The sequence below is a fragment of the Panthera uncia genome (genome assembly GCF_023721935.1).
Source record: "Panthera uncia isolate 11264 chromosome C1 unlocalized genomic scaffold, Puncia_PCG_1.0 HiC_scaffold_4, whole genome shotgun sequence".
In the NCBI taxonomy this organism is placed as follows: domain Eukaryota; kingdom Metazoa; phylum Chordata; class Mammalia; order Carnivora; family Felidae; genus Panthera; species Panthera uncia.
Window position 1 is genome coordinate 54,898,730 of NW_026057585.1, and position 24,468 is coordinate 54,923,197.

A 24,468-nucleotide genomic window follows, 5' to 3' on the forward strand; every position below is an offset into this window, starting at 1 on the left:
ACTCAGCTTGCATAATATTTTTGCTTACAGTCATATTCTTTAAGATCAGAAATGCCCAAATCTGGAAATTCAGAGGTAGTATTCGTTAACATTCTTTCAGTGTGATTCATAGACTTTCTGCAAACTCTGCTTTGATTTTAAAATAAAACTAAGGTAATAAGATGTTTTGTGTAAAAATATATGACTTAAGCAATAATGATAAAAGGAGCCTGGCTTTGGGTGATTACACGCCAAAGCAAACCACACTCCTCGTGAAACAGGCTGTGCAAAGTTCATTCGAAGGGGAATAGCAAAATAAAACACTTAATCAAATGTAAAATAGTTTTCTATTCTGCTTACTTAAAAAAAAATATATAGTGGTTTAAATTGCTACAGTCCTAAGTTTAAATGGTCAAAAGCAGTAACAGCTAAACAATAGCAGGCAATATGGTGAATCAGGGTTAAATGAGGTCACTGCAGAGCCAGACATATGGTGAGAGCTAAAAAATATTTTTTGCTTCAATTTCTAGATGGATGACTTTACCACACAGTATCCAAATGTGACAGTCCTTCTACCTTGATGCTTCTTGCTAATGTACCTCTTCTATCTATGGAACTTCAATTTAATAAGACTGACTTAAATTGGTACTGAATCAGGTGGTGAAAAAAATACACATTTGAAACTTAGAGAGAAATAAGATTTTGAATCTGATATTCCCAGACCTTTTAAATATTAATAGAGCATCTCAATTTTACAATCTATCCTGGGCAACCGCTGACCTCATTTACAACGGGATGGTACCAGGAATATCAAGAGGAACCAAATGCCCGAGGCTAATTGTTTTCCTCTTGTAAGGAGACAAGCTTATCTCCAGACGCAGAGGAACATACAAGTATAGCAACTAGGGCTTATGTTCATAAACTTAACCTTTCTAAAAGTGGTAATAATGACTAGTTTCCATAAACCAAAACTCAACAGTAATTAAGCCTTATTCTCTAGTTAAAAAAACTTAAGACTGAAGTTTTAAGAAACCTGTGAGATGGGAATGAAAAGAGAGAATGAATTTCCTTATCCTACCATACCCTTGAGAAAGAGACTTCTCAATGTAACACGTTCCTGTCTGATTAAAAGAGAAAGCCTAATAACACTAATGTCCTCGCAAAGTGGCTGCCTGCATTTGTCAAAATATTTCTCGGGATTTGGCACTCACTACGTAGTTCACTCCAACTTTGGCCAGGTGAGGTCTAGAAAGTTCTTCCTTATGAAAATGTGAAATCTGTTTTTCACTGAGCCGCTTGGAAGCACTTGAACTGTTTCTACCCTTCATCCACACAAAGATAACCTTACGTGTTTGCATGTCACTGTCCCTTCTGATCTTCCCTTTTCCATTTGATTCAATTCTTCCTCACAGTGATGTGGTTTCAATAATGTCCTTGTCAACTGTGATATAATCACACCCAGAAATGAACAGGATACTCTAGCTACAGCTAAAACTGATCAGAGAAGCACTCCAGACATATCTAACAGCAGGTGCAAATGCCTTGAATGGAACTGAAGGAGGCCAGCATGGCTGGAGTTCGGAGTGGCTCAGAGGCTAGACAGTCATATTTTTAAGTGTGCAAGGCTCTATATGGTGGTACCAAAGGTACAAAATACAATAAAACAGGTCTGTTCTCAAGATACTCAGGGTCTGGTGGGTGAGATGAACAACCCCCTTTTACAGGTGAAAATCGCTGACACATAGAGGTAGCACTAGAAAAGGAGCCCAGTGGTGTGGCTTTGCAGTCAGATAGCTTGATGAAACTCCAACTGGACCAACTGCTAGCATTATTGTGGTAGGGTCCCCTCCCTAAGGAAAAAAACAAAAACAAAAACAAAAACAAAAAAACCTCAAGGTAACCTGGCTATGCGCGTACATGCAACATCCCTCATGAACTTGTAACATGAAACCACTTAATCAGACTACATGTTTGTGTGCGTTACCATATATGGGAGACAAAGAAGTAGAAAATACATAAAAAACTACTCCACGTGGTGTTCAGGGCTCAGTTCTTCAGGTACAAGCCCAACTGAGCAGTGCCGGCAGGAATAAAGTTGTTTCCTGGAAAGAAAAGCCTTGGGGTCATGATTCTCTGTGTGAGAATCCTGCTGCATTATGTTCTTGGAGAAGTTACCTAACTTATCTGAGTCTCAGTTTCCTCATCTGTAAAATGGGGATAATACCACTACTTCTATAGGGTTGTTGGGAGAATTAAATAAGAGGATACACATTAATTACATATTAAGAACAGTGCCAAACCACTTTTTAAGAGTTTGGTGCTGAAAAATAAATATCTAAGTATGCAGAAACAAAGTCATGTTTCTCAGTGTGCAGCTAATATATCAAAGACATACAGATGAAGGGAACTAAGGATATACTTTAATAGGAATGTTTAATAATAATCACTAATAACTGAACTCAGTATAGACAGGTACTGGGAAAAGTGCCTTATATTCTTTATCTTAATTAATCCACATATCAACCATAAGAGGTAGATTTTGTTGTCACCACTTTCACACAAATGGAGAAGCAGATTTAATCTATAACAGTTTAAGTCACTTGTCCAAGACCCTGCAGTGAAAAGATCTGGGATTCTGGTGCCATAGAATCAGCATCATTTCTCAGACTATTAGATTTGATATAACACATTGTCTACAGTGTGGGACCGTTGGCAATGGTAGCCAGAGAAAGGAAAATGCACAGAGTGAGGGCTCCTGGGGAAGCTTTCCTCATTCTTTCTCCACTTCATTTGTTTAATCCCAAGAATGGTTCAACTTGACCAATATTCTGAGATGAAACACTTGTTTCTTAAGTTCTTCTTTCTCTTCTCTAGAATTCCCAAGGCTGATATAATAGAATAACCACCAATAAAATGACATTGGAAAACTATATTTTACTTCCTCTGGGGACACTAGAGGTAAAACTTCTCATCAGCAAGCAAACATTTCAGAGAAGGGGGAACTGAAAGATTCAGGGAGATGCTTAAAACATATGTGGCAAGCATCATACCTCAGTCTTTCATTTGGCAGAATATGCTGTGTCTTCTGAGTTGCAAGATTTCATGAAAACTAGTACTCCAAGACCAAAATAAGTGGTGGCAGTGGGGGAAGACATAGGATGAAAGCATGGGTGGACGGATGGATGGAAGGAGATAAAAAATATAAGTAAATATACTACTTTATACCTTATCTGATCTCCTTGTTGTGTGCCCCTCTAAACTCACATGTAGAAACCCTAATGACCAGTGTGATGGCATTAGGAGGTGGGCCGTTTTGGAGCTGATAAGGTCACAAGAGCAGAGTCTTCATGGATGAAATTAGTGTCCTTCTAAAAGAGGCTCCCCCAGAGGCTCCTTTCACAATGTGAGGATACGAGAAGTCTACAACCCAGAAGAGGGCCCTCGTCTGACTCTGTGATCTTGGGCCTCCAGCCTCCAGTACTATGAAAAATAAATTTCTGTTGTTTATAAGCCATCAGTCAGTGGCATTTTATTACAGTAGCCTGAATAGACTAAGATACTGGCGTATAAGAAACATATAAAAACGAATCCATATTAAGTATATCTAGACAATGTGCACTACAGTTCTACTTTTTTATGCTTTCCAGAGAAAGTAGCTATTTTAATGGTCCTTATTAAGATTTTTCACTGGTTGGTCCCTTATATTAGACCATAAACACTGATGGTAGTAGGATCAACTTGAACAAATGTGTAAGGGCAGGGTTATGTCATTCAACTTCATGTCCTCGGCATTAAGAAGAGGGCAGCCTTCAAGCAAACATATGCAGGCTATCATACAAGAGCCACATTCACCAAAAGCAGACCTGGGAGCACGTCATAAGATTGAAACAACAGAGGCAGAAGTTTGTCATTGAGGAGTGGGTGCAGGTGTGCTCATAAACCTTCCCAAGAGGCTCACCCTCACCATTGTCTTGGTGTTTTAAAAGGCCTATGTTAGAGGACGGGCTGCAAACACATTGGGGTGTCAAGTGAGATCTCCCTCTCTGATCTCAGAAACCATCTGTCTTGGTTCTGAAGCAATTATTTACAGCAGATAGGACTGGTGTGTTGTCAAGACCAAGTCCCAGAGGCTTCATTCCTCCAAAGATAGTAAAAGTATCTGTTGGACACACAACAGAGAGAGCACAGAAACCCTAACTGAGATGGTTGGAGCAAATGCTTAAGAAGGGTCACCAGCACGCAAAACATGCTCTTTCCCTGCATCAGAGCTCAAGGAGGCATCACATAATCACATGTGCAAAGGCAAGTGCAAAGGTACTTTTGACAGTGGGTCAAACTGTCCGCAATTCCCTTTCATACGCTCTCATCTTTATTTGTAATTTCCTGCTGGCTGGATGCAATCCCATGACCTGACTGGATAATATGACCTGGCATGTTAATTAGGCTATGTATTCCATGTCAAAATTTAGAAGGAAACAAAAGATCTTCATTGTGGTAAACAGTGGTTTTATTTGTTAAAGCACCTTCCACCCCCCAGCTGTTCAGCTTCACCAAAAACAGACATGGCTATATATTAACTAGTGAGTCTAACTTACAGCTTTGGATGAGGTACCTGAGGTTGAAAAATAAAAGCTGCACCCCATTTCTCATTTTTAAAGTGGTGCTTATCCTTCCAAGGACAATGGGATTTATAGTCTCAAAAGGCAGAACTATATATTATGAACTTTAGAATGCTGTTAAAGATTTTTTTTTTTTTGGCTGCCTTGTGGTGGCAAAGAGAAGCAGAACGTAGTATTTAGCAAATAGCCTCACATCCAAGAAGCAGCAGGTGAAAAGGAGCACTGGAAGCCTCCAAACTAGCAGCCAACAGCACAAATATACGCAAGAGTAAAGTCCCAAGTGCAGCATGGGCACATCTTACTCAGGTTTTCTAACCAACCCACACAAAGCAAAAACAAAAACAAAAACAAAAACAAAAGAAAAAATCAGTTAACAAACTCATTTAGCTAGGCAAAACATGCTGATTTAAAGTAAGTCTTCTGATTTCCTATGGAAAATCTAGTTCTGCCTTATTTTAAGCAGTATAGACTTATATCTACAAAACTCAAATCAGAGGGTTACTTCTTCATGAAAGAATTCACTACAAAATTTCCTTAAAATATGATTTCCCTCGTTCGTTTTAAATACAGATTTATACAAATTCGGCTTATTTAATATTTACGAATATCTCTTTGGATAAATGAGGAAACAGGCCCTGGAAGGGAGAAACAGCCAATCTTCAAGGTTGACCAGTAGTTTCTGCATACTACTCCAATGTCTTTAGCATATTAAGACCCCAGAACTTTCCTACATTTCTAATTATATGGCTTGGAATGCTGTCTGTTCAGCTTTTGTCATTGAGGAAAGGGGCAACCTTTTCTTTATAAGTTTCCATTCAAGTGGTTTGGTCCAGGCTATATTTTTATTTATTTATTTATTTATTTATTTGAAGTGATATAAATGTTCTCTTGTTTATGTATTATTATTATCATCATTATTTTCAAGTCTGGTTTTTATTTATTTATTATTATTTTTAAAATATAATTTATTGACAAATTGGTTTCCATATAACACCCAGTGCTCATCCCAACAAGTGCCCTCCTCAGTGCCCATCACCCACTTTCCCCTCTCCCCCACCCCCCATAACCCTCAGTTTGTTCTCAGTATCCAAGAGTCTCTTATGGTTTGCCTCCCTCCCTCTCTATAACTTTCTCTTTTCCTCCTTTCCCTCCCCCATGGTCTTCTGTTAAGTTTCCCAAGATCCACATATGAGTGAAAACATATGGTATCTGTCTTTCTCTGACTGACTTATTTCACTTAGCAGAATACCTTCCAGTTCCATCCACGTTGCACTTTCAGGCTATATTTTTAGGGTTGTTTTTTTTTTTTTAAGTTTTATTTATTTAGTTTGGGGAGGGGAGGGGCAGAAAGAGGGGAAGAGAGAGAATCCCAAGCAGACTCTGGGATGTCAGTGCAGACCCCAACGCAGGGCTCAAAGCCACAAACCCTGAGATCATGACCTGAGCTGAAATCAAGAGTCAGACGCTTAAGCTTAACCTAAGACTGAGCCACCCAGGTGGCCCCAGGCTGTATTTTTTTTTTTTGTGTGTGTGTCTATTTATTTTTGAGAAAAAGACAGATGCGAGCAGGGGAGGGGCAGAGAGGGAGAGGGAGAGAGGGAAACACAGAATCTGAAGCAGGCTCCAGGCCCTGAGCTGTCAGCACAGAGCCCAATGCAGGGCTCAAACCCACAAAACACAAGATCTGGGCCGAAGAAACCACCCAGATGCGCCCCCCCCCCCCAAGCTGTATTTTTAAACTGTATTTAAAATCTTACTCCATGAAAAGGCAGAGAGCTAAAACTGGCTGCTGAGCTAGTTAACTCCAGGTGTTCCCAGTTATAATCTTGTTATAATATGTCTAAATGCTGCTATAATGCTGTTGGTCTAGTAAGCATTTATAAAAAAATGCTCCAGGGGCACCTGGGTGGTTCAGTTGGTTAAACGCCCGACTTCTGCTCAGCTCATGATCTCACTGTTCATGGGTTCAAGCCCCACACTGGGCCCTGTGCTGACAGCTCAGAGCCTGGAGCCTGCTTCCGATTCTGTGATTCCCTCTCTCTGCCTCTCCCCTGCTTGTGCTCTCTCAAAAATAAATAAAACTTAAAAAAAAAAAAAAACTCCATGTCCTAGACAGAGAAAATCCTGATGAAAATTAAACACTGAGAAAAACTTGAGGCTGGCCAGAATATGCATGCATATCTATTTATAATTATGCTTCTTCTCATTCCATGAAAAAGCCAAGTCTTCCATAGAAGTGATAAAGGCCATAATAAGGTTCCACAACTAACTAACTCTGTAACGGTATAGATACACTTTACTTCTAGGAACTTACCAAAGGTGTGTCTTTTCCTCCCACAATGCTGAGACCAAGACCTGAACGTCCCTTGGATATTTCTATAATCATTTCCTGGCCAGGAACAATGGGACACGTGGCAGGGTCCACTGACAGAGGAGCCTGGAAACCGCCTGGAGGATTGAACACAGAATGACCGGCTAGTAGGAGATGTAGTCTGGCGTGCACACTCATTACTTGGGGAGCGCGGGGTTTGCATGTGTTCGTCATTTCGCTATTTTCCTGCTAAGCACCATGAAGGAAACGCTGGGTCCTTAATGCCCATTCAGGAAGGGATGAAACCTGATGCTTCTGAGATTAAAACAACAACCACCCCCTACTCAATCATTTATTTTAACTATACTTGAAGTTTTTAAAATCTTAATATACACCATGAAAACTGGTATGGAAAAATGATGAAATGATTAAGTACATATAGGCATACGTTATAATGAAAATAAAGACTAGAATGATAGAAGATTCTGAGTTACAGTTCTAAGACACTAAGAGTTCATGCTTACTTTCAATTAAAGCATAGCACACCAATTAAGATGTATAAAGGATTTAATCAATAAAATATGATTTAGCTGAAAATAATAATTACTGAACAATGATCCCCAAATACATACATAGTAAAAAAAATAATAATAATAATGTGTCACAAACACATTTAAGAATTAATTACTGGGGCGCCTGGGTGGCGCAGTCGGTTAAGCGTCCGACTTCAGCCAGGTCACGATCTCGCGGTCCGTGAGTTCGAGCCCCGCGTCAGGCTCTGGGCTGATGGCTCGGAGCCTGGAGCCTGTTTCCGATTCTGTGTCTCCCTCTCTCTCTGCCCCTCCCCCGTTCATGCTCTGTCTCTCTCTGTCCCAAAAATAAATAAAAAAAAAAAAAAAAAAAAAGAATTAATTACTGGGATGGGGCATCTGGGTGGCTCAGTCAGTTAGGTGCCCAACTTCGGCTCAGGTCATGATCCCACAATTTGTGAGTTCAAGCCCCCCTGTCGGGCTCTGTGCTGACAGCTTGGAGCCTGGAGCCTGTTTCAGATTCTGTGTCTCCCTCTCTCTCTGCCCCTCCCTTGCTCAGGCTCTGTCTCTCTCTGTGTCTCTCTCTGTCTCTCTCTCAAAAATAAATAAACTTAAAAAAAAAAAAAAAAGAACTAATTACTGGGTCCATGACTGAAAAACTTGTTACAAGAGTTATTTCTATTTTATAAAGATCTACTTTTAATTTTCTTTAAAGATTTCATTTTTAACTTTTTAATGTAACATCTATTTCCAATGTGGGGTAGAACTCACAACCCTGAGATCAAGAGTCTCATGCTCTACCAACTGAGCCAGCCAGGCGCCCCAACATTTACTTTTTTAAATCATTGCTTTTAGATTGAGTTTCTCTAAAAACTAAAAGAAAAAAAATATTTACTGGCTAGGAAAAGATGTTTAATACAACCCCTTTCTCTGGCATAACTTCTACATATGTGCATTTTCCAGATGACTGATCCTAACTAATTGAAAAATCAAAATATTCAAAAGGTTAATTTCAAGAGATTCTTATACAAATAACAGCCTCCAGAGAATGTCATCTTTTCTGACAACTAAGCTTAATCATCACAAGTACTGATTCTTACAACGTGGTAGAATTTAGTTAAGGGCTGATAATAAAGAGCCCCACCTGCTGGTCAGCTGCAGCTAATGCACAGGGACCAACTTGGGATCCAGAAAGCTCATTAAACATCTGTACAAGCAAGGGTCTGCGGGGTAAGAATGATTTTTACGTTTTCAAAAGGTTGAAAAAAAAAATGAAAAAAAAAATTTTTTGAAGACATGTCAAAATTACATGAAATTCAAATTTCAATGTCCATAAATGAAGTTATATTGGAACATAGCCCTGTTCATTTACTTGCAGTCTATGGCTGTTATCACCCTATGACAACAGAGTTGAGTACCTGCAACAGACTCCATATGGTCCACAAGCCTTAAATATTTACTATCTGGCTCCTTACAGAAAAAGTTTGCCAATCTCTGATATTAAACAAAAGGGAACAGGCTGTAGGTAAGTCTGTGGAGGGTTCTGCTGTAAGCAATAATAATAATAAAGCAGGTTTTGGAGTGGTGGCGACACGGATTTAAGTTCCCAGGAAGGAAATTAATTAATTTTAATTAATTAATTTAAATTAATTAATTTAATTTAATAGGTGGGTGAAACTGAGGCTCATTCCTCATCTGAAAAGATGCATGCAACGAGCCACTTTCTAATAGGAATTAAATGAACAATGTGTGTAAGATGCCCAGTCCAGCAGCTGGCATAATGTAGCATTCATATAGTCACTCTTTCTGACCACATGGAATTTGTTAATCTAATGGTCTCTTGGTTAAGAGTGAGAAATTTAGTGACGCAGCCTCAATAACAAATGCCTTATTAGAAGAATATTAAATTATAAACCTAATTTCACTCCAGATCTTTTTGCAGCATATGTAATTCACACTGCATTTTCCATTCATTTACAGTAAAAACCATGTACAATATAGTGGCATAATTTCATGAATGCTTTACAAAGTTTCTTGTCCTTATGTAAATAACTAGTTTAGCCTCTTGGATGAGAAGAGAGAGAATACATAGTCAGAGATGCTGGCGATGGCATTTCTTTTCCTCCATTTTTGCCTCATTCTAGCTGGTCCTGAGTCAGTCTTGGTATGTATTTCTCCCATACAATCCGGCCCAAAGCCTGACATACCAGGCCCCCAATAAATGTTTGGTAAGGAAATGACTGAACGAGTAGAATCTCCACAGATTAAATTATAGGATGATTAATTTCTGTTATTGAGATATAAATATGTGATACATCATATCAAAACTCAACTGGTTAGGAATGCAAGCTGGTGTAGCCACTCTGGAAAACAGTATGAAGGTTCCTCAAAAAACTAAAAATAGAACTACCCTACGAGCCAGCAATTGCACTACTAGGCATTTATCCACGGGATACAGGTGTGCTGTTTCGAAGGGGCACACGCACCCCCATGCTTATAGCAGCACTTCAACAATAGCCAAAGTATGGAAAGAGCCCAAATGTCCATCAATGGATGAATGGATAAAGAAGATGTGGTATATATGTACAATGGAGTATTACTCGGCAATCAAAAAGAATGAAATCTTGCCATTTGCAACTATGTGGATGGAACTGGAGGGTATTATGCTAAGTGAAATTAGTCAGTCAGAGAAAGACAAAAATCATATGACTTCACTCATATGGGGACTTTAAGAGACAAAACAGATGAACATAAGAGAAGGGAAACAAAAATAATATAAAGATAGGGAGGGGGGCAAAAGAGAAGAGACTCATAAATATGGAGAACAAACTGAGGGTAACGGGAGGGGTTGTGGGAAGGGGGATGGGCTAAATGGGTAAGGGACACTAAGGAATATACTCCTGAAATCATTGTTTCACTATATGCTAACTAATTTGGATGTAAATTTTAAAAAATAAAAAATAAAATAAAAACTCAATTGGTAAATTATTGTTACTTTCTCAGTAAAAGGCCACATAGTAAGTATTTTGAGCTTTACAGGCCATGCATTCTCTGTGGCAACTACTCAATTCTATCCTTAATGTGTGAAAGCAGCCTTAGACAACAGATAAACAAATGAGCATAACATTTTAAATTTTATTTATGGACACTGAAGTCTGGGTTTCAGATGATTTTCATGAAATAGTCTTTTGACTTTTCCAACCTTTTAAAAATATGAAAACCATTTTTGGAGACCATGCAAAAACAGATGGTGGGCCAAATTTGACCCACAGGTCATAGTTTGCTGACCACATTCATCAAGAATTTTAGTAAAAATCCAGTACTTCAGAATAATACTGGCTTGCTAAATTTTTTATTGAGTTAATGTTTATGAAAAACATGTAAAAGACTAATACCATAAAGGTGTCAGGCTTGCTAAATTCATTCAGGGTTGTGTTTTGCCACTGGTAAGGATAATGTTTTAAATAGGCTTTTTAAAAACTGACTTATATAATATAAAAACAGAGTAGAAATACTCATTATTCATTTTGAAATTCTATTTTCAACTGCCAGTCAGCATAATTCATGCCAGGAATTCAAAGATAGAAAATGAATACTCTTGTCTTTAAGCACTGAAAATTAACAGTCTTCAAATAACTTATATCAACATATGCAAGGCTAACAATTTGACTGAATATGATTTTTAAGAGGTATTACTCATGAACTAAACACACTCTTTTGGAGAGAGTACAGAATAATTTATTTGTAAGCCTCATGTTCAAACAGTATTTACTGAGGGCCTTTTTTGTTCTAGTACTTTTATATTCAATAAGCACTAGGCAATCCCAAAAACAGAGATGAGGAAAATGGTGACCTGTCCAAGTCCCAAAGCTAAGAAAGTATAGGAGGGGTGCAAAGCCAGGCTTCCTGACTCCTGGTCCAGTGCTCTTTTCAGGACATCACAATCCCTTCCCTTTTCTCATGTCTGATGAGTCAATTCAATTTTGCTCAGAGAAAGAATCATACCATAGCCTGGGAAGTCTGCATCTGTTGAATGGTATGACGGAGCTGGTGCTAAAGGTATCTCTTGTGAACTGAAGGAAACTTTCGTCGAATATTTTTGCTGTTTCATTTGGCTGACAGCCTACAAAAGAAAGGAAAATTAGATGCATGTCAAAGAGGAGAAAGATAACAAAAGGACAAGACTTTAAAACTGGTGTGTTGTTACCAAAACAATGGCAGCACTCCAATAATGTCTTCTGAGAATTTAGAGTGGGAGAGGTAGCAGGAGGGAGTTAGGATGATTTGTGTCCCATCCCCCATGCCTCCCTATTTTAATCTTACATCTAAAATGCTTCAGTGAAGGATGGATCAAGGAAGGGAAGAAGGATAAAAGCTGACAATACTTATCGTTGTGGTCTGTATATGATGCTGGGGCTGGTAAGCAGAACAAAAATTTTTACAATTTCTACTTACTGATGAAATCAATGCGAAGTGCACATACCTATGCTGTGCCCGGTGAAAAGCAATCTATGCTGCAGATGTTCTGAGCATACAACACTGTCCATCTCTTCTGGACACATCCACAATAGTCAAATGCATTAGGCAGCTTAACTGAGCAACATGAGGGTCAGGAAGAGGAAATAAGCATCCACTGAAAGCTTACTAAGTGCCAGGTACACCAATTACATTTTAATTCATCTCAAAGACCTGTACCTTATTCACCATTGACTCCCAGTGCCTGGAACATAGTAGAGCCTCAATAAATGTTTGATGAATGAATGAATGAGTCAATGAATGGATATACAAGAGCAAAATTGAAGACATGGAAATTCACAGTCGAAAATGAATTTGTAATTCAGTGAAGGTACGGAGACCTTTGCCACGTGAGCTTCGGAAAATTAACTTGTCATTCTGGATTTGGGTTGATAAGACCTCCAATGAATATTAGTATTAGAAAACCAAGAAAAACCAAAAGGATTCCATGCTTGCTTCACAGGCAGTTAAGAAATATAGGTAGCGACCTGACCTGCCTTCTTGATCTGTAGTTAGCCAGGGAACCCATCCCCAGCTGGAAGATTCTGGTGGAGGCAGTGAAGCACCAGGCTGTCCCTGGAGTCTAGAAATAGGATCAAGGTAACTGCTCCAGAATAATGATACCTCAAGATTCTGTCAGTGGAAGGCTGTGCCTCAATACAAGGTGCTGTACAGTATATAAAAACTAAAACAGTACCACCCATTGTGCATCTGCATTGTACTTTCTAGTTTTCAAAAACACTTTTACATCTATGAATTCATTCATTTATAAGAAGAACCTGGAGGGTTAGACACTATTACTCTCTTTTCCAGATACAGAAGTCATTGTCATTATCTGAAATCACAAACTAATGAGAGGAAGAGGTTGGATTAAAAGTCAGTAGCTAAAAAATGCTACAAATTATTGTATTTTTATTTTTAGAAGATTTTATTTTTAAGTAATCTCTATCCCCATTATGGGCTCGAACTTACAACTCTGAGATCAAGAGTGGCATGCTAGGGGTGCGTGGGTAGCTTAGCTGGTTGAACCTCCAATTCTTGATTTTGGCTCTGGTCGTGTTCTCACAGTTCGTGGGATCAAGCCCTGCATCAAGCCCTGCCTTGGGCTCCACACTGACAGTGCAGAGCCTGCTTGGAATTCTCTCACTCCCTCTCTGCATGCATGCACACACTCTTTCTCTCACAAAAAAAAAAAAAAAAGAATTGCATGCTGTACTATCTGAGCCACCAAGCACCCCAGAATGCAACAAGTTTAAAATGTTTATCAAACAGCCGCTTGGCAATGAGTCTATGAACGTTCTTTTCTGCAGTTTTTCTATCACCAACATTTAATAATGACCATATACTTTCTTAAAAAGATTTATTCAAAGACATATTTTCAGTGATTTCAAAAACGAGGGCAGTGGAAAAATGACAAATACAGGTTTATTATCAGAAAACTGAACAATGGAGCCACCTAAATATCAATTACTCTAAGGACCACATTTTCTAGCCTCCTTGCAGCCAGATACATCTGCAGACTCTTATCCAGTAGGATGTAAACAGATACGACCTGTACAATTTTCAGGTCATTCTCTTAAGGATTAGAATCCTGCCTTCCTCTTCTCCCTAACTGGCATACAGATGGGGTGATAATAACTGGAGAAGCCATCTTGGACCAAAAAATGGATGCATTTTTTGAGGATGGTAATCAAATAAGAATGATAATCATTCTTAGACTGACCATACCCATACTTTATATAGAAGAGATACTTCCTGTAGAGATTGAGCCTAATCTAAAATCATACAGTACTTAAATTCCACTTTTGTTGTGTATCATCTTTAAAAAGAATATCAATAACAAAGCAAAATGGAAGCTAAAGAATTCTTTTTAACGAAAAAATGATGTGATTTTTAAAACAGGAAAGTACAAGAGACCACAATCATGACATTATCACTTTTATAATAGCAGGGAATGTTTGCATCATTACATCTCAGCTCCAGGTAGCATTCCATTTCATTGTGTATAACAGCTTTCCAACAGATATTGATAGTATTGAACTCAATTAAAAAACAAGGAAATAGGGGCCCCTGGGTGGCTCAGTAGGTTAAGCGTCCAACTTTGGCTCAGGTCATGATCTCATGGTCTGTGAGTTCGAGCCCCGCATCGGGCTCTGTGCTGACAGCTCAGAGCCTGGAGCCTGCTTTGGATTCTGTGTCTCCCTCTCTCTCTGCCCCTCCCCTGCTCATGCTCTGTCTCTCTCTGTTTCAAAAATAAATAAACGTTAAAAACAACAACAAGAAGGAAAAAGTCCACAGGAACCAAGTGAGAAGTCCAACATATACTTTTAGAGGCAGACTTCTTGTTGGTAGGTATGGTGAAGGATGGAATGTATGCTCCCTGTGACTCATCCATTGGCACAAAACCAAACTAACAAGAATGAAAGATAAGAAAGATTGGATTTTCTGTTGAATGTCTTCTATTCAAACCTGAGAGTTGGAATGGATGTTATAGGCCATCTAACCTAACTAAACCAGTGATTCTCAGACCCTGTCTTTATAACAAAAATTGCTAGGGAGCTTTTAAAATTTATGGATGCCGGAACGCCCCTTCTAAACCAAGTAAATTGGCACATTTTGTGTTTTAAGAGTTATTGCTTAAAGTTAAACCATGGATTCTTAACGTGGGGTAAATGGGTTTCTAAGAGATCCACAGAAGGCATTTTGGGAATTATAAAAATCCTGTGTTGTATCAAAATTATGTTAATCAGTGTTTTTCTGGAGAAAAGGATCTACAGTTCATCAGGTCTTTATGATGGGGAAAAAAAAATCACCATTCAAAACAAGATAGGAATTGTTGAGTTTGCTACTACTGATAGCTGTGTGGCCACAGGCAAGTCACTTAACTTCCTTGTACTTAACTTCCTCATCTGTAAATTGGTGGCATTGTCTCTAAACCTTGCAAACCTGCTGTAAAGATCAAAGAGAAAAGTATATAAGTAAACCTATCACTGTGCCAGGAACAGCTTAAGAGTTCAACTGATAATAGCTATTAATGTTTTTATGTCCTTTGATAATAAATGACCAGCCAGCTCCTGATTGAAAACCGTCAGGGCTGGTTTGGAACAGCTCAAGTGGTTGGGAAGTTGTCATAATGAGCTGACACAGCCTCGGTGCACGTGCTGCTCACTGACCTGTGGGCCCTTTCTCTTCTGTAGCCACGGAAAAGGGTTACAATCGCTTTCCCAAAGGAAAATGCTTTCGATATTTAAGTGCTCATTTTCCAACAGGGAAAAGAAAGGGCAGATGATGAATAAAATGTTATTCTAAAATAACATTTTCGAGATGGCTGATATGTGCCTTGTGGTAAGTGGCAGCATATAATGTATTATTAACACATTAATAGTATTTACGAATGCATTACATAAAGTAAAAAATGTGTCCTTAAATTAAAAATTGCTTAGGGGCGCCTGGGTGGCTCAGTCGGTTAAGCGTCCGACTTCAGCTCAGGTCACGATCTCGCGGTCCGTGAGTTCGAGCCCCGCGTCGGGCTCTGGGCTGATGGCTCAGAGCCTGGAGCCTGTTTCCGATTCTGTGTCTCCCTCTCTCTGCCCCTCCCCCGTTCATGCTCTGTCTCTCTCTGTCCCAAAAATAAATAAACGTTAAAAAAAAATTAAAAAAAAAAATAAATAAAAATTGCTTATACGTTTTCAGTTGAACCGAATGTGGTTATTTTTAAGGTTCTTCCTACACCTACTCATTTTTAAAAAAGATTTTATATTTTTAAGTAATCTCTACATCCAACATGGGGCTCAAATTCAAAACCCTGAGATCGAGAGTCTCATGTTCTACCGACTGAGACAGCCAGGCACCCCTAAACCTACTCATTTTTATTTAGGTTTTTAGCATATAATTTTGGAGACTTTTCAAAGGCGTTTCCTTTGGCAATGTTTGAAATATTATGCATTTCTTGTAAGTTCTAGTTCCTTAAACATAAGAATAGTACAGTAATAATGTAAATTTTAGCAGCATGAAAATATAAACTAGAATATAGAAATGAGAATCAAGATTAAAAAAACACACTTGACAGCAACAAAAGTACAAAAATCTGACAGAAATGTATAGTTTTGTTTTTTTAAGTGAAGTGAAACTTAAAATGCAAGGAGCAATACAACATTATTGTATTTATGTTTTTATAGAACAATGCATTCTCCCACCTAAAATTTTTATTTATGACATTAAGACATGGCACTCTCAGAATTTAAGTGCAGGTGTGTTTGCAGGAATGGCCCACTTTTAAACACCTGTTCAGGGTATTGGTCCAAGAAGACGCACAGAGAATATTTCCAAACACCTTACACAGAATCAGTTATACGGCTGTGGGTTGACTTCAAGTTGCAAGACATACCATAACCTCCTGGCAAGTCACAAAGGATTTGATTTCATTGTAATCACCTCCTTTTTTTCTGGAACCCACTTATAATGCACACCATCCCAGTAGAGTGAAACCTAAAGTGGAAATTACGTACACTGTCAGTTGGGCATTCCAGTGCCTTCTGTTGACCTGCCACCACACCTTGATCAATGATCTGGGAGATGTCTTCCTAAAAGGGAAAAGATACAAGTGGTTAACAGTATTTTAGGGATCACTTGCACTCTCCAACTTTAGCAAACACCATGGAGCTTTGGTTCTACTACAAAAATGACCACAAGGCACCAGTCAAAATTTCTCTTCATCCAGCTCAACTAACTCTCAGAAGTAAACATAGGCTTGTCACTTCCAAATGCTTCTTTTGGGGACTTTCAGATCTATCAGGCTTTAAACCCATCAGATATCCCCTGATGGTCCCTTCAGGTGAGTTTTTTCTTCTTTTGCCATACTAGTAATTTCTACATCTGTATTTACACTGAATATTTAGTTCTTTCATAGTTCAAGCTCTGATATTAGAACATCTTTCTGCCCAAGATATTCAATTAGAGGCAAAATATATTCACTAAAGACACTGGGGGGTACAAAGTTAGTCCTAAACCCCATGGAAAAGTGCAGAGTCCATACTTAGGAGAGCAAGAAACTACCAAAACACATAGGAAACCACTGCATACCTAAAGGGCAACTTATCGACACCGACAAATTGACCAGAATGCTTATGTCTGCTTCCCACCATATCCCATCCTTCTTTATAGGTAAATGTATAGGGGAAATTATCATGAGATGGTTTACTGTCAGGCATGAACTCCTGCATTGGGACTTGGACAAGGCAGGGAACATGGAGTGTGACTGTTTTGGATAGGAGCAAAGGCTGGCTTACTCTAGCCCCTGGTAAATGTCTGAAAGACACCCAGGTGGCACGTATAACATACAGACTGTAGGGAGGGAAGCTATCTGGAGATGATAAGAGAGGCATATAGCAAAGTGGTAGGAGTTTGTGAGCCTAGTTCCTTGACTTAAGAGTTTTGCAACCCTGAGCAAATTTTCTGACATCTCCAAGCCTCAGTCTCCTCATTTATAAAATGGGAAGAAATAAAGGTTGTTACACTATAGGGATGTTGAAAGGATTAAACGAAGCAATACATGAAAAGCACTTAGCAGGGTAGGTGGCAAAAACCAAATATGTAATAAAGGTGCTAATCATGGCAGTAAATGGAATCAAGCTCTGACAAATTCATATTCCTAACTTTACTATAGGGCCGGTGAAAGTAATTACATGGAAAGGACATTTTCTCCTTTGGGGAATGCTGGGATAGTACCTGATACCTCCTACCCCCACTTCCACCTCAGTTTCTTTTTTGAACATATTGACATACCCTTAATTCAATAGGCTCCCCCCATCAGATCTGTAACAATACAAGAGATAATGATCAGGTCACGCCCAGGTATTCATTATTACTAGATTCGGTTACAATCTCATCCTGTCCCATCAATTCCCTACTGGTTTACAACCTGAGAAATTTAACCCCACCACATAATACCCTGAGACTGCAGCCTAGGTCTTCTGGATAATTGTGACTACCTTTATCTGTCCACTTATTTTTTAGGACCACAACTCTTTCTCATTTAGATATAAATTCTCTCTAAATTTCACCCATATGGGAGAAAGACTTTAGAATTCCTCCCCTGCCAAATTCTGCTCTTAAACAGATTATATGACATGAATTCAAAAGTTACTTCATGCCATAATTCCCTGAGCCTCTGGGCAGTGCCCCTTCCATAGCATGACCAATTTATTTTACAATTTTTGCACTATTGAGTTGTATCTTTTTATGTGTCTCCCATACATTAGCATGTTGACTTTTTGTCTTGTTTCTTCAACATACGGCAGAATAGACTGTGAGCTTGAAAAAGGGCCCATGCTGAATGAATCAAAGTTCAGGAACTCAAATCTTAAATGCATCTGGTTGGATTTCAGAGCCAGCCATGAAAGAAAGGATGCACAGTGAAGGTGATCCTGTGGCTTCCACTTTAAAGGATCACAGTTGAAAAGAGAGAAGAAAGACATATAAAGGTCAATAAATGGTGCTCATGGGAATTTTTAGAAGAAAACTTCTAAACTGCCTTAAAAATGGAAACCATTGGTATTATTCCTTCCAATGCAGATCAAATGGCCTTCGGAAGAGCCTCTGTTTGAAAAATGATACTTCAGGTCTGCAATTCCACCTTTATTTAAGCGCAGATTAACTAGCAGTGGGACAAAGGAGCTGACTTCCCCAGCTGGACTTAAAAACCCAATTTGCATATCACAGAGAGGTACTCCTAATTGGTTGAATTCATACACATTTGCACTTGTAAATAAGAAAGGGCACTGGAGCAGCAGCCAGAAAAATCTGGGTTCAGCTTGGTTCCACTACTTAGCAGCAGTAATGCTTGGAAACCTTCATTTTTAGCAACAGTGAAAATACACTAACAACATCTACCTCAATTGGGGTTGCCAGCAAAGTTGAATTCAACACATGCTTAAGGAGGATCTACTCTATGCCAGCACTGAAAAAGACCAAAGGAGTCTTGCACTTATGACATTTACAGATGTGGTGAGACAGATATCAGACAAAAAGCCGTGGAAACTTTGAACAACTAAATGATATCTGTATGAAGATGTGTGGCAGATAGCAGGTGCCTGAGAAGAGGCTTTCCTTCCCTTTCTCTTGTCCTGAAAATGTAGAAGGATGAGATGAGGAAATCAGAGCTCTGAAAAGCATCCGGTCCAACTCCCTGTCCCATTTCTTACACTGATTGCCCTTAAACCTCTGGGCCACGGGATGGGGCCAGTGCATGGCGATGATAACAACAGTGACAGATCAAACTTGCTGAGCACTGACTGTACCAGTCACTGAGCTAGATACAATTCATGTGTCAGATGCCGATGTACACAACAGACCCGTGGGATAAGTATTATTATCACCCTCATTTCAGAGTTAGCTCGGGCATGAGAGCCTAAAGTATGTGCTGACCCAAAACTTAATCCAGATGCATCATGCCGCAGAGCTTCTGCTCTTCACCAAGGATAAAACACAAGGGAGAGGCGGAGTGCTGCTCACCTTCCCAACGACGCACATGAGCTGCTGAGGGGCAGCCTGAACATGGTGATCCCATTTTTAGATTCAACATGAAGTCAGAGCGAGTCATGCCAGCTTATTTTGAGCTTGGGCAGGCAAAAAAAAAATTCATGGCACCAGCCACCGCGGTGACCTATGGTGAGTCACTTTTTTCTGTGTTTTGTGTTTAAACATAAATTTCGAGGGGTGCCTGGGTGGCTCAGTCAGTTAAGCGGCAGACTTTGGCTCAGGTCATGATCTCGTGGTCTGTGAGTTCGAGCCCCACGTCGGGCTCTGTGCTGACGGCTCAGAGCCTGGAGCCTGTTTCAGATTCTGTGTCTCCCTCTCTCTGACCCTCCCCCATTCATGCTCTGTCTCTCTCTGTCTCAAAAGTAAATAAACGTTAAAAAAAAAAAAAAAACCCATAAATTTTGAACTTGCTAATCTCCCAACTATTGCACTGAGGGAGTTTTTAGTGCCTTCAAAGCTGAGGTTCTGGGCTATTCTAAGCTATTGACTTTGCATAGGGGACCCCTGAATAAGAAGGGTGAGAAGGCGCGGGGAAAGACCATCTCATTTCATGAAGCAAACTGATAGAACACATTCTGTGTACATTATGTTATAATTCTCAGCGCAGTACTAAAAGCTCCTGAAAGAAAATTCTTTGTGCACCAAGCAAATTACTCTGATCAAGAGAAGGAACTTCCAAGTGGTGGACATAAAAAGCAACACTGCGAATATTCTATATAATAGATAATAATGGGATGTCCAGCTTATAGTCACCAAAGCTGGTTGACTTCTGTCCCACAGCTGGTAAACAAGCCCAACAAGCCCTGTCTGTCCAGCCAAAGTAATTGGTCCAAGGGCAGACATCTGGACTACACAAGAACATCCTATAAATTTTCTAAAGTGGATCCAAGGGAAGAGCCCCTTTCTGGCAGTGAGGCTTAGGAGCTTTTGGTGGCCATGCTCCCACTATGCTGAGGCAACAAGTCTGCAGTGGAAGAGTCACAGACTGTAGGTATCTCTGGCAGGTCCAGGTCTCAGGTTCCAACTAGCCCTGAGGCTGTCAACCCTGCCTTTCCTGTAGTTATGTAAAAAGGATCTGTCACCTATCAGTAAATTTCCCTTTGTCTACAGGTCAAGCTGAGGTTTTATCACTTGCAATCAAGAGACTACTGATTAAAATGAGGTGGAGCCCAGAAAAGATCTATCAGGATAACAAACTCAAAGGGCTGAAGCCAGAGGGTAGTTAAAATGGAGATGAAGGAAGTGACCTGGGTACAAGACAGCAGACCAGAGAGAGCTGCTCAGCCTAAAGGTAGTCACATTCAAAAGTATTCAAATTCAGTGATTTTTTAGAACATGCCTGTCAGACACACAACAAACACAAATCATCTATTGCTGATCTGGGTCCTTGGACTCCCACCTTGTAGCCTGTGGATACACTAGAAAAGGACAGCTTTTGCCTGAGTCAGTCCCGGCCTCCCTCCTCCGACCACCGGGATTAGCTGAACTCATACCAGCAAGAGCTCCATGGCCCTTCACCTGCTCTTCTGCAGTACTCCTCAACGCTAAGAACTACTTTTCAAGTTTATTTATTTATTCTGAGAGACGGAGAGAGTGAGCAGGGGAGGGGCAGAGAGAGAGGGAGAGAGTTCCAAGCAGGCCGTGCACTGTTAGTGCAGGCCCCAGTGCAGAGCTCGAATTCACCAACTGTGAGATCATAACCTGAGCTGAAACCAGGAGTCAGATGTTCAACCAACTAAGCCACCCAGGTACCCTGCTAGGAACTACTTTTTTATTTTTTAAATAATGTTCATTTATTTTTGAGAGAGAGAGAGCGCGCGAGCGCGCACACAAGCAGGGGAGGGGCAGAGAGAGAGAGAGAGGGAGACGCAGAATTGGAAGCAAGCTCCAACCTGTGAGCACAGAGCCCCACACGGGGCTCGAACTCACGAACTGCGAGATCATGACACCAACCGAAGTCAGACGCTTAACCGAATGAGCCACCCAGGCGCCCGGAACTACTTTTTAAAAGTCGGATGCAAATCCTGGCTGTGACACTTAGTGGAGTATCTATGCCTCAGTTTCCTTATCAATACAATGGGGATAGTTATAGGCTCAATCTCCTATAACACAGAAATTAATACACTTAGAATGATGCCTTTTTGGATTGTTAGTAAATATTGTAAAAGCATTTGCGGCCATTATTATCACTTGTTCCTTCTTGTGTGTTGAATTTTAGATTGTGCAAGACAGGAAACAGTTAATTTTTTTTCAATTTTTTTTAATGTTTATTTATTTTTGAGAGAGAGACAGAGCATGAGCAGAGGCGGGGAAGAGAGAGAGGGAGACACAGAATCCGAAGCAGGCTCCAGGCTCTGAGCTGCCAGCACAGAGCCTGATGCAGAGCTGGAACCCATGAACCATAAGATCATGACCTGAGACAAAGTTGGATGCTCAACCGACTGAGCCACCCAGCCGCCCCAGAAACTATTATTTAATGGCTGCTCATTATGTACTTGTCACTTAGTAGGCACCTTTAAAATAACTCATTTATCCTCACGTAGTGTTAATAATAGCCTCCCCCATTTACTGGGCACTTACTCTTTGTTAGGAACTGAACAGTCTTTCTCTCTACCCTCCCCATAATGAAAGCTTTGTTGTTATCTGCATTGTGCAGATAAGCGACCTGAGTATTCTGGAAGTGAATTCACTTGCCCAAAGGCTTAGGTCACAGTGAGGATTAAAAGCCTCATGTATTTGGCTCACGTGCTTAATCATGCCACACTGCCTCTCCAAGAGATAGTTGGCATTAACCTATGAAGAAGCTCAGGTTTTAAAGAAGTCTAATTTGTCGTAGAGCATATAACTTATAGGTGGAAACATCTGGCTATGAACCACTATCCAACTTCAAAGTCCAAGCTTTCTCTTCTATTCAGATAATACTGAGGAGTGAGAACCACATGGATCTGTGACCGTTTCCATTGATTTGTGGGAAATATGAAAAACCACCATATGGAGGGTCCTTTATAAAGCTAAATCTATGCAAGTTCAAGGACTACCCTTTAAGACTGTGCCCTCCCTAAATTTGCAGTGTTAAAACGGCTCTTCTTATGTGACATTATGATAATGATATATGGTAGTAATGGGGATGGGAGAGGAGGGGAGACTTCAATAGGTTGAGCCCTCTGAAATCCCTGTTACTTGACCATTTCTTGACTTAGAAAATGACAGACTCATATGCTCCAAACTACTATTACTTTGGTTTTCATTACTTAGCCAAATAATAATAATAATAATAATAATAATTATTATTATTCTACATTCTCAACATTCTTTTGAAAATTTTCTGGTCTGTGAAATCCCAGTGTCTGAAAAAAATATACTTTGCTTCATGTTGTGTCCGTAGACTTAAGCATACTTTGTAAACGATTTGATGAAAGCAGACAAGGAGAGACATTAGTAAAAGCTGACTGTGGTTTTGAACCTGGATACATAGGAGGTTGATATTGTCTCTAATTTTTAAAATAATAACATGAAAAAAAAATGAAAAAAAATAGATTTGTAGAGGAAGATAATGAGTGCAGTGTAGGATTTTAACTTGTAAGAGAATAACATGCTGTGTGATTTCTGATACATGTTCAGTTTGTCGATTTTTTATTTTCCTTTAAAAACATATTAAAAGGTTTTTAAAATTTTTTTAAATATTTATTTTTCAGAGAGAGAAAGAACACACACAAGTGGGGGGAGGGGCAGAAAGAGAGAGAGAGGAAGACACAGAATCTGAAGCAGGCTCCAGGCTCTGAGCTGTCAGCACAAAGCCTGATGCGGGCGTGAACCCACAAACTGCGATATCATGACCTGAGCACAAGTGAGACACTTAACCAACTGAGCTACCCAGGTGCCCCTAAAAAACATTTTAAGTGAAATATAATTGACACCAGTTTATCAATTTTGACTACTAGGGTTTATTAAAAATGATTCCTAAGTGTTTTTAAAGTGCTGGTATCCAAGTTTGGAAAAACAGCTTAAAATGTGTTTTTGATAAAAAATAAAAAATAAATAAATAAAATGTGTTTTTGATGATTGTAGGTCTCAAGTCCAGTCTGGAATTGTCAGATGTATATCCTCTTCACTTTTAAAACAACTGAACTATGTACTTTAAATCCATTTTATCCCCAATTTGTAGTTCATCAAGAACTGCAGGGTTTTAGTTTGGATAGGGTAGCAGATGTCACTGTGAAAATCGTATTTTCTGTTTCAGATCCAACATGAAAACCGCTTCTATAGCAAGAGCCTAGGAATTCCCTTGTAAGGAGCCAGAGAGAAGAATATGTCTGAGTCAGCACTGGCCTCTCTTTTGTGACAGTATGCAAATTGCCAATGGCAGAGTTCAAGTGCATTCAAATATGTGGCATTTTTCACAGCTCATTGTACTTTATATCTTGTATTTCTGAAAATCACTTGAGATTTGCCTACATGATAAATTTCCCTTTCCTGGTCATAAAAAAGATGATAGATTTACAATCAAGTCAATTTCCTTCACAAAAGTCACAAGAGGAAAGTTTTGGGGTTTTTCCTCCGTTCTCTCTCCCTCTGTATCATAAATGAAGAAGATACTGTAGAGACATGATGGTAATAGGTAAAGTAATCTCAGGAACTCAAAGACAGCACAGAGAGAGGTATACGATTTCCCATCGTCGGGACATCAGGACACAAATTCCCATCGTCGACACCTGCTGGCTTGCTTTCATTCCCTTTAACTGGTCTGCTGTGAAGACTTGTTAGGTGAAATTCAATTTGCCAGGAAGGAAGCTATTATCAGATTTTTCTACACTGAGAAAATAATCTTCCAATCATAATTATTAGCGCTAAGAACCCAGAGAAGGAAAATGAGGCCCTGGCTGAGCCTAGAACTCAGACTTTCTTAGCTGTGCCTAGTGTCTTAATTCCAGAACTTATCAGAAACATAGAGGTGCTCACACGTGGTTCTCTGAGT

At 39.6% G+C, this 24,468-nt stretch overlaps 1 protein-coding gene across 3 annotated transcripts in view; it reads right to left on the reverse strand.

The window, feature by feature from the left end:
• Window positions 1–24,468, reverse strand: part of PATJ (PATJ crumbs cell polarity complex component) — a 364,021-nt gene that overhangs the window by 59,952 nt on the left and 279,601 nt on the right. For all 3 annotated transcript variants that reach the window (XM_049618560.1, XM_049618559.1, XM_049618561.1), the window contains 3 exons: window positions 16,463–16,537; window positions 11,445–11,562; window positions 6,913–7,046 (listed from right to left, as the gene is read on the reverse strand). In XM_049618560.1, the coding sequence (XP_049474517.1) occupies window positions 6,913–7,046; window positions 11,445–11,562; window positions 16,463–16,537 (327 nt within the window). The remainder of the gene's footprint in view (window positions 1–6,912; window positions 7,047–11,444; window positions 11,563–16,462; window positions 16,538–24,468) is intronic.